This window comes from Cherax quadricarinatus, chromosome 10 (assembly GCF_038502225.1).
Source record: "Cherax quadricarinatus isolate ZL_2023a chromosome 10, ASM3850222v1, whole genome shotgun sequence".
NCBI lineage: Eukaryota > Metazoa > Arthropoda > Malacostraca > Decapoda > Parastacidae > Cherax > Cherax quadricarinatus.
In genome coordinates, this window is record NC_091301.1 from 50,776,340 (window position 1) to 50,788,164 (window position 11,825).

General features: G+C 40.6%; 1 protein-coding gene across 1 annotated transcript in view; it reads right to left on the reverse strand.

Moving 5' to 3' along the window:
• LOC128691341 (uncharacterized) overlaps positions 1 to 11,495 on the reverse strand; it is a 73,338-nt gene extending 61,843 nt beyond the window's left edge. The window contains exons 1-5 of the mRNA XM_053780160.2: positions 11,214 to 11,495; positions 8,031 to 8,187; positions 7,837 to 7,934; positions 3,276 to 3,328; positions 2,405 to 2,616 (exon numbers count right to left, since the gene is read on the reverse strand). Coding sequence (XP_053636135.1) covers positions 2,405 to 2,616; positions 3,276 to 3,328; positions 7,837 to 7,934; positions 8,031 to 8,187; positions 11,214 to 11,220 — 527 coding nt within the window. The 5' untranslated portion in view covers positions 11,221 to 11,495. The remainder of the gene's footprint in view (positions 1 to 2,404; positions 2,617 to 3,275; positions 3,329 to 7,836; positions 7,935 to 8,030; positions 8,188 to 11,213) is intronic.
• Positions 11,496 to 11,825: the final 330 nt, after the last annotated feature.

Genomic DNA, 11,825 nt, shown 5'->3' on the forward strand with positions numbered 1-11,825 from the left:
TTCAGGTCACTTGTTCTATCTAGCCTGGAATATTGCTGCACACTAACAGCACCTTTCAAGGCAGGTGAAATTGCTGACCTAGAAAATGTACAGAGAACCTTCACGGCGCACATAACGGAGATAAAAGACCTCAATTACTGGGAGCGCTTGAGGTTCCTGAACCTGTATTCCCTGGAACGCAGGCGGGAGAGATACATGATTATATATACCTGGAAAATCTTAGAGGGACTAGTACCGAACTTGCACACGAAAATCACTCACTACGAAAGCAAAAGACTTGGCAGACGATGCAACATCCCCCCAATGAAAAGCAGGGGTGTCACTAGCACGTTAAGAGACCATACAATAAGTGTCAGGGGCCCGAGACTGTTCAACTGCCTCCCAGCATACATAAGGGGGATTACCAACAGACCCATGGCAGTCTTCAAGCTGGCACTGGACAAGCACCTAAAGTCGGTTCCTGATCAGCCGGGCTGTGGCTCGTACGTTGGTTTGCGTGCAGCCAGCAGCAACAGCCTGGTTGATCAGGCTCTGATCCACCAGGAGGCCTGGTCACAGACCGGGCCGCGGGGGCGTTGACCCCCGGAACTCTCTCCAGGTAAACTCCAGGTAAGCACCTCCTACTCAGGATAATTAACATCATATACAACACCTCCTACCTAGGATAACTAACATAAACAACACCTCCTACCCAGGATAACTAACATAAACAACACCTCCTACCCAGGATAATTAACATCACATACAACACCTCCTACCCAGGATAACTAACATCACATACAACACCTCCTACCCAGGATAACTAACATCATATACAACACCTCCTACCCAGTAACTAACATCATATACAACACCTCCTACCCAGGATAACTAACATAAACAACACCTCCTACCCAGGATAACTAACATCACATACAACACCTCCTACCCAGGATAACTAACATCATATACAACACCTCCTACCCAGGATAGCTAACATAAACAACACCTCCTACCCAGGATAACTAACATCATATACAACACCTCCTACCCAGGATAACTAACATTATATACAACACCTCCTACCCAGGATAACTAACATCATATACAACACCTACCCAGGATAACTAACATTATATGCAACACCTCCTACCCAGGATAACTAACATCATATACAACACCTCCTACCCAGGATAACTAACATTATATACAACACCTCCTACCCAGGATAACTAACATCATATACAACACCTCCTACCCAGGATAACTAACATCATATACATCACCTCCTACCCAGGATAACTAACATCATATACAACACCTACCCAGGATAACTAACATTATATACAACACCTCCTACCCAGGATAACTAACATTATATACAACACCTCCTACCCAGGATAACTAACATCATATACAACACCTCCTACCCAGGATAACTAACATTATATACAACACCTCCTACCCAGGATAACTAACATCATATACAACACCTACCCAGGATAACTAACATTATATGCAACACCTCCTACCCAGGATAACTAACATCATATACAACACCTCCTACCCAGGATAACTAACATTATATACAACACCTCCTACCCAGGATAACTAACATCATATACAACACCTCCTACCCAGGATAACTAACATTATATACAACACCTCCTACCCAGGATAACTAACATCATATACAACACCTACCCAGGATAACTAACATTATATGCAACACCTCCTACCCAGGATAACTAACATCATATACAACACCTCCTACCCAGGATAACTAACATTATATGCAACACCTCCTACCCAGGATAACTAACATCATATACAACACCTCCTACCCAGGATAACTAACATTATATACAACACCTCCTACCCAGGATAACTAACATCATATACAACACCTCCTACCCAGGATAACTAACATTATATGCAACACCTCCTACCCAGGATAACTAACATCATATACAACACCTCCTACCCAGGATAACTAACATCATATACAACACCTGCTACCCAGGATAACTAACATCACACATATAGTACATCTTAAGAAGGTCTCCTGGATCTGCAAGATTCTCTTAATGTTCGCTGGAAACAATGGCGGCCAACTTGTTTCTTATTTAAGTACTTATTATTTTTTTCATTATTATTCTTCCTCTAAGATATTCATTATTTTTGGGAAGTCGTTTCCATCAGTCTTTTTTCCATATCTTGTCGGTATCTCTATATCATTTTTCGACTGTAATTTGTAACTGTTGTAGAGGTGTACACCTCAATGGAGGTTACCCATTAACACCCATAATACTACACATTAACACCAATAACGCTACCCATTAACACTCATAATGTTACCCATTAACATATAATTTTATATTCATTTAATATTTATTCTAAATTTTAAAAGGATTTGAGTACTTACGTAGCCTCTTCAATGGCTCTGTCATAGTAAGTTTTTGCATTTTCGAAATCAGAAATGAAGTAAGCATTGGCCATCATCAGGAATACGTGGGGTAATTCTTTGTCCTTGCACTTAGTGCTGTTCACCAACTCGTTATATCGATCTAGAGCTTTCCGGTAGTTGCCTCTCTTATACAAGGTGTCCGCTTCGTTGATACCTTCTGTTTCATCATCCTGCAAAACAACGAGAAATTCCTATTAATACTATCACCAATTTTCTGCCTTTACCACACTACACACGTTTATTATAATTAAACTTGCTTATAATATTTTGATTCACGATAAACTTCCTTCACATGAAGTTGTTTGTGGAAATAAGAGAACAAGTGAAGACTTTAACTCACTTGCCATCTTGTTATTTACAATTTGCTGAGTCTTGTCTGGTGGTAATGAGAGGTACATTATCCAAGGACTTACATACCTTCCTTATCCTGGGATCACACCTTGCTATCCCTTCCTATCCTAGCACATGCAGTGGTTCCCATGAATACACAATAATATTATCAATCGCACTACAAATCAACATTAACATGCATTGTTGCAGCAGATGTTAGCACACATCAGATAAAACTCACCGAACAATGATTGTTGATAGACGTGGCACTGCAATAGACATACATAAAACGTACAATTAAAATACATGAATACATACATACTGGAGTTATTGCTGGGTGAGTGGTCGGCCTAACATGTGTACAATACTGTGTTGTTATTTGTCAAGTGAACAGTGACCAGAGAGGCAGGAACTGAACGTAACGAGGAGGAGAGGACAATGTAAAAACAAGAAAATACAGGAAATGGGAGAGAGAGGAGGAACGAAGAAATGTACTTACAGACACAACATATATTTTTGGTTCCCTTGCTTGGTTTGCGTCAGCAACTGCCCCTGTTAATGATAGAGAATATTATTGTCAAACAGACAGCAGACAGCAGACAGCAGACATGCTGTATACTATAAAATATATTTTTGTGTGTAAATAACGTCTGAGCTTCACACCTGTGTGAGTCTATAATATATAAATGACAGAAAACATATTTCAGATACCCTTCTGCAGGAGACCAAATGGTTCGTTATCAACTTTCCAGTTTGATAAGACGCATGTGGAACACCTGGAGTTACCTGGAGAGAGTTCCGGGAGTCAACGCCCCTGCGGCCCGGTTTGTGACTAGGCCTCATGGTGGATCAGAGCCTGATCAACCATGCTGTTACTGCTGGCTGCACACAATCCAACATACGAACCACAGCCCGGCTGGTCAGGTACCGACTTTAGGTGCTTGTCCAGTGCCTGCTTGAAGACAGCCAGGGGTCTATTGGTAATCCCCCTTATGTATGCTGGGAGGCAGTTGAACAGTCTCGGGCCCCTGACACTTATTGTATTGTCTCTTAACGTGCTAGTGATACCCCTGCTTTTCATTGGGCCCCTGACACTTATTGTATTGTCTCTTAACGTGCTAGTGATACCCCTGCTTTTCATTGGGAGATGTTGCATCGTCTGCCGAGTCTTTTGCTTTCGTAGTGAGTGATTTTCGTGTGAAAGTTCGGTACTAGCCCCTCTAGGATTTTCCAGGTGTATATAATCATGTATCTCTCCCGCCTGCGTTCCAGGGAATACAGGTTCAGGAACCTCAAGCACTCCCAGTAATTGAGGTGTTTCATCTCCGTTATGCGCGCCGTGAAGGTTCTCTGTACATTTTCTAGGTCAGCAATTTCACCTGCCTTGAAAAGTGCTGTTAGTGTGCAGCAATATTCCAACCTAGATAGAACAAGCGACCTTAAGAGTCTCATCATGGACTTGGCATCCCTAGTTATGAAGGTTCTCATTATTCATCCTGTCATTTTTCTATCAGATTCGATTGATACAATGTTATGGTCCTTGAAGGTGAGATCCTAGGACATGATCACTCCCAGGTCTTTGACGTTGGTGTTTCGCTCTATTTTGTGGCCAGAATTTGTTTTGTACTCTGATGAAGATTTAATTTCTTCATGTTTACCATATCTGAGTAATTGAAATTTCTCATCGTTGAACTTCATATTGTTTTCTGCAGCTCACTGAAAGATTTGGTTGATGTCCGCCTGGAGCCTTGCAGTGTCTGCAATGGAAGACACTCATGCAGATTCGGGTGTCATCTGCAAAGGAAGACACGGTGCTGTGGCTGACATCTTTGTCTATGTCAAAAATGAGGATGAGAAACAAGATGGGAGCGAGTACTGTGCTTTGTGGAACAGAGCTTTTCACCGTAGCTGCCTCAGACTTTACTCTGTTGACTACTACTCTTTGTGTTCTGTTTGTGAGGAAATTATAGATCCATCTACCGACTTTTCCTGTCATTCCTTTAGCACGCATTTTGTGCGCTATTACGCCATGGTCACACTTGTCGAAGGCTTTTGCAAAGTCTGTATATATTGCATCTGCATTCTTTTTGTCTTCCAGTGCATCCAGGACCTTGTCGTAGTGATCCAATAGTTGAGACAGACAGGAGCGACCTGCTCTAAACCCATGTTGCCCTGGGTTGTGTAACTGATGGGTATCTAGATGGGTGGCGATCTTGCTTCTTAGGACCCTTTCAAAGATTTTATGATATGGGATGCTAGTGCTATCGGTCTATAGTTCTTTGCTATTGCTTTACTGCCCCCTTTGTGGAGTGGGGCTATGTCTGTTGCTTTTAGTAACTATGGCACGACCCCCGTGTCCATGCTCCCTCTCCATAGGATGGTAAAAGCTCGTGATAGGGGCTTCTTTCAGTTCTTGATGAACACGGAGTTCCATGTGTCTGGCCCTGGGGCAGAGTGCATGGGCATGTCATTTATCGCCTGTTCGAAGTCATTTGGCGTCTGGATAACATCAGATAGGTTTGTGTTAACCAAATTCTGTGACTCTCTCATAAAAAAATCATTTTGATCTTCGACTCTCAATCTGGTTAGCGGCTTGCTAAAAACTGAGTCATATTGGGACTTGAGTAGCTCACTCATTTCCTTGCTGTCATCTGTGTAGGACCCATCTTGTTTAAGTAGGGGAATAATACCGGATGTTGTTCTCGACTTTGATTTGGCATAAAAAAAGAAATACTTTGGGTTCCTTTCGATTTCACTTATGGCTTTTAGTTCTTCCCACTATTCCTGACTCCTTTAAGATTCCTTTAGCTTTGGTTCGATGTTTGCTATTTCTCTGAGCAGTGTCTCCCTACACATTTCAGATATATTGACCTCTTTTAGCCGCTCTGTCATTCTTTTCCATTTTATGCTCCTCGCATACATGACTGAACCACGATTATGTTGTGATCCGAGTATATTGTTTTTGATATGGTGACATTTCGTATCAGATCATCATTGTTAGTGAAAATGAGGTCCAGTGTATTCTCCAGTCTAGTAGGCTCTATTATTTGCTGGTTTAAGTTGAGATTTAAAAGCTCGTATATATATATATATATATATATATATATATATATATATATATATATATATATATATATATATATATATATATATATATATATATATATGTAAAACTTGCTATTTTGGCTTAAATAGTAACGATCCTCTTGCCGAATAGCGCAAGCGAAAATTTGTGCATGAAATAATTTCGCAAAAACATCATTCTGATCATGACGAAAAAAATATATTTCATTGTGTTTATTATTAAATTATTGTTAACTTATCTAAAATATATTTAGTAGGATTAGGCTAAACTAAATTGCGCTTGTTATAATAAGATTAGGTAAGTTTTCTAAGGCTCTTTTAGTGCAAAATTATTAGTTCTTACATCAACATAAATGAAGAAAATATATATTTAAACGTATAAGAGAAAATTTTAGAAAGGACCTAATTTTGAATGAGTTTTTGCTAATTGACCAGTTTTACCTATTCGGAGCAATAATTTAGATTTAGATTAGATTTTGCCACCGAAGTGGCTAGTTTATTATGCACCTCATATCCATCCTGTGGATGGTAGCGCAAGAGCATATGGATACACAAAAGGCCTATGAACTAGGCCCCAAAAGGGTTAACAGGTGTACATATGGGTTTTTATGTATCTATATATCTACAGTTCACTTATCTGTTGCAAGCAAATTTAGGAAATTTGCTTAGTATATCTGGTATCTTATTTTCATTAATAAGATATCTTGACATGTCACATAGGTTATTATACTGTCTGTATTCCTCAATAAGTGGACAGTTAAGCACATAGTGTTCAAGACAGTGACCATATGCCTGATCACATAATTTGCATTTAGTTTGATCATCATCTGTGTGTCTCCCAAACTGCCAGAAGTACTTGTAACCAAGCCTAAGCCTGGCCACTACATCAGTCAGTACTTGTAACCAAGCCTAAGCCTGGCCACTACATCAGTCAGTACTTGTAACCAAGCCTAAGCCTGGCCACTACAAGTCATCTTGTAACCAAGTAAGCACTACAACATCAGTCAGTACTTGTAACCAAGCCTAAGCCTGGCCACTACAACATCAGTCAGTACTTGTAACCAAGCCTAAGCCTGGCCACTACAACATCAGTCAGTACTTGTAACCAAGCCTAAGCCTGGCCACTACATCAGTCAGTACTTGTAACCAAGCCTAAGCCTGGCCACTACAACAGTCAGTACTTGTAACCAAGCCTAAGCCTGGCCACTACAACATCAGTCAGTACTTGTAACCAAGCCTAAGCCTGGCCACTACAACATCAGTCAGTACTTGTAACCAAGCCTAAGCCTGGTCACTACAACATCAGTCAGTACTTGTAACCAAGCCTAAGCCTGGCCACTACAACATCAGTCAGTACTTGTAACCAAGCCTAAGCCTGGCCACTACAACATCGGTCAGTACTTGTAACCAAGCCTAAGCCTGGCCACTAGAACATCAGTCAGTACTTGTAACCAAGCCTAAGCCTGGCCACTACAACATCAGTCAGTACTTGTAACCAAGCCTAAGCCTGGCCACTACAACATCAGTCAGTACTTGTAACCAAGCCTAAGCCTGGCCACTACAACATCAGTCAGTACTTGTAACCAAGCCTAAGCCTGGCCACTACAACATCAGTCAGTGTTCACATTGCAAGTTGCTCCATAAACACACTTATCTACGTTCCTCTAATCATAGTGGGTTATAGATCTACTTAAGCTTCTACTTGCATTCCTGTAACAATAATAATTTAGTAATAAACAAACACAATGAAATCTATTTTTTTCGTTAGGTTTAGAATGATTTTTGCGAAATTATTTCATACACAAATTTTAGCTTGCCTTATTCTATCCATCAAAAATATAGTGTTTTTGGTTGTAAATATTAAGGTGTTATGTGTTAGTCAAGTGAGAGAAAACGCTGACAAGAATATACAGATCTATGGGATCTATGTGCAATATATTTCAGTAAAATTTGAGCAATAGGGAAGCATAACTGACCTTGGTAATGTTGCTGCTGTTCTTTTTGTCTCCTCTGCTTCATCCCCTGCTTGTTTGCATTCACCTTCTCCTTGCTTGGCTGCAAATTAGGGTTGTTTCTGTTGGCATAAGACGATAAATATTATGTTTTATTATTTCGTCCCACTAAACAATAATGAGTTTATAATTACCTTTGAAAAAAGTCTCTTTCTTACTTTCTGTCTCTGTTGATAATGCCACAAAATGTTTCATACTTCACTTGTAGTATGTTACACATTTCGTGCCTCGATTCTGTGACGGTGTCTTCATTCCGACCATACTGTATTATGCTGTAACGAACACCTGGAGGTGTATCGTACTTTGCATTCCTCTCTGAAACAGTGTTGAAAATATATCTGTAAGTAAATACTCTGAAGTAACAACATCATTATTCTATTCAAGAGAAAAACATAAATCCACAGGGGTCATACAAAACTATATAAATGTGAGACAAATAGGTATGATCCAAGTAAGAGGAGGTTTCGAAAATTTGATAGAATGATGTAATGCAAGTGGCCAATGAGAAGGGAGAACCTTGTTCCTCATGGTCATATCTGACAGAGACAGAGATGTAAGCCACAGCACCGTGTCTTCATTCGTGGATGACACCCGAATTGCTATGAGTGTCCTCAATCAAAGACACTGCAAGACTCCAGGCAGACATCACCCAAATCTTTAAATGGGCCGCAGAAAACACTTTGAAGTTCAATGAAGAGTAATTTCAGATATGGAGAGAAAAGCTAATGTGAAGGACCTAATGCCATTTCCAGCAGGATCTGCAGGAGGTTACACTGGAATACGACCACAACATATCAAAGAGATGGTAAATCCAGTACTCGGCACAGCTGCATCAATTGTCTCTGAGTTAACAGCCTTCATCAACAACTGTCTGGCTGGGCGGATTCCAGAAGAAATTAAACCTTTCATTTTCGGAGCCTCATTAAGCGCTTTGAAGAAGTATGGTTTAATCAGACCCAATGCTTTCGGTAACACTCTTAGCCGTCTCGTTGCCAAAGCAGCAGTAAGAAACATCCGCGTAGAAGCCACCAGTTTACTCCAGCCACACCAGCTGGGTTTTGGTGTCTCTCAAGGCAGTGAAGCGGCAGCTCATGCAGCAAGGAACTACATCAGGGACTTACCAGAAGACAAGGCTTGACTTTAGAAGTGCCTTTGATATGGGGAAAATTGATGTGATCTTAGCAGTTATTTGGGATAAGTTCCCCACCCTTTTCCCCTGCATTTCAGCTGGCTGCAGCTAACCGTCAATTCATTTGTTTGGCGAACATGAAATATCCTCATCAGAGGGTGTTCAGCAGGGTGGCCCATTCCATTTCTTTTCTTCTTGGTGGTAAGAGAACTAACTTCCAACTTGTGCAGCGAGCTCAGTATCTGGTACCTGGATGATAGCAGGTACAGAAGATTCTCTTCTAGAGGACTTACAGCTAGTGAGGACTCATCCTCAACTCCTCCAAATGCGAAATTACAACCATCTGGAAATAATCGCAGCATTGCGAAAAATTCTTCCTGAAGCCTCTACTTCCACCCCGTTCAAGAGCATCCTTTTGTGAGTAATGCTGTTTCATCAGACTATCGACACAGTCCTCATGGATAAACTGAATGACCTAAATTATTATAATAAAAAAATAAGCACTAAACCACAAGGGTTATACAGCGCTGCAGGGCAGTGAAGGATGTGAGGGGTATTGAGTAGCAAGAGAGAGAGGGATGATTATTAGGGTATGGAGTACAGCAGGGCAGTGGATAGTGGAGGGGTAGAGGGTAGCAAGAGATTGAGGTAGAAAGGACTGAGTGTTAAAGGTATCATCATAAGAGTTTGTGGAGTAAATCAGTTGCTGTCAAAAAGTCAATGAGAGTCTGGATTAAAGAGGGACCATTACCAAGAAGGGAAGGTAAAGAAAGGGCAGCAGAATGTCGCTAACAGATACTGGAACCTGACAATTCTCACAGAGAGGAACAGGGCACCTCTCCATGAGATACCCGTGATTAAGACGAGTGTGGCCGATGCGAAGATGGGAGAGAGTAGTCTCCCAACCTCGACTTTGATGACAAGGCGGCCAGAAACCTATACTCGGTTTAATAGAATAAAGCTTGTTATAGAACAAATCAGATCAACGTTGTTGCCAATGGTTGCGAAGGTGGGTAGCAATTACAGCAAAATAATCCATGAATGGAACACCTCTATATGAAACTGGGAGGTCATGTACTGTTGGCCGTGCAGCAGTGTCTGCCTGTTCATTGCCCTGTACGTCAACATGACCAGGGACCCAACAAAAAAAAAATATCTTTGTGCTTGGTAGAGATACGGAGTAACCAAAGTTGGATTCAAAGAACTAAGGGGTGAGGTGTATCAAGTTTTCGTACAGCCTGTAAAGCACTAAGGGAGTCTGAAACGACCACAAATGGTGACATAAGCATAGATGCAATACAGATAAGTGCTGGAAGAATGACATACAATTCATTCGTAAAAATACTTGCCGAGGATAATAAATGGCAGCAATGAAGACATTATGGTAGTCATGAAGGAAGACATTATGGCAGTCATGAAGTAAGACATTATGGCAGTCATGAAGGAAGACATTATGGTAGTCATGAAGGGAGACATTATGGTAGTCATGAAGGGAGACATTGTGGTAGTCATGAAGGAAGACATTGTGGTAGTCATGAAGGAAGACATTATGGTAGTCATGAAGGAAGACATTATGGCAGTCATGAAGGAAGACATTATGGTAGTCATGAAGGAAGACATTGTGGTAGTCATGAAGGAAGACATTATGGCAGTCATGAAGGAAGACATTATGGCAGTCATGAAGGAAGACATTATGGTAGTCATGAAGGAAGACATTATGGCAGTCATGAAGGAAGACATTATGGTAGTCATGAAGGAAGACATTGTGGTAGTCATGAAGGAAGACATTATGGTAGTCATGAAGGAAATCGCTTTGGATCAGGACAGTTTTTTTCGTCTATAAATGATAAATTAGACAGACCTGTAACACTTGGTATCTATTATGTGAACGTTTTGCCACACAGTGACTTCATCAGTTCTTTTGAATAGTGAAGATCAGGAGATTGAGGTAATCAGTCTCACAGCCTCGAGTAGATATAATCAGTCCATCAATATTGAAAAGAATACATCGTATACGCGAGGAAGTGGCTTATATACTGTACAGAGGTGAGGTGAAGCAGCCATAGGTGGTGTCAGCCTTGACAAATCCACAAGTGGAAGCTGGTTATGGATTAGATATTGAACTAATGAAGCCAATGTGTGGAGAAACTTTTGTAGATAAATGGTTCTCTGAACTATTTAATGTGAACAACATGTGTTCATCTTACTGTACCTTCCATAGTTATCCAGCAGCCAGTTCCTCACTCAACTATGTCAGTGTTTCTATAAATATTTGTGAATTAAAGAGTGGGTAACTACACACTGTTATACAATTTCCACAATGTTAAGCTGTAGGATGGACTGGGCAAGGCGCTACTTCTTCACCTACTAATGTTTACTAAAACTGCTTCTAGGTAATCAGTTTCATTAAAAGATTGCACTGTCTCTCCAGGTAAACTCTCCAGGTAGTGCACACGGCAGTGATTTAGATGTAACACTAATGCTGCATACTACGACGTACACTAAAAAACAGGATTAAGCTACCAACGGATGTGGGTGTTACCCTTGTCATAATATCGTACAGCATTTACTTGTATCATCAATTAATAATAAAGATTAATGAACCAGACACTGTCACAATGAATCTTACCAAGTGTCTAGAGGTAAATACATTCAGATCTAAATGAATTGTGAAAACTTGCAATTGCATTAAGTTTTATAACCTACATGAACTGTATCACTGTAGGCAACAAGAGCATTTCACCCCTCCGTGGAAGATGTGTTCATTTAATATCACATACCTGCAAGTCCCTCCCAAGAAGCTCATTGCTAGTAATCACTTCCT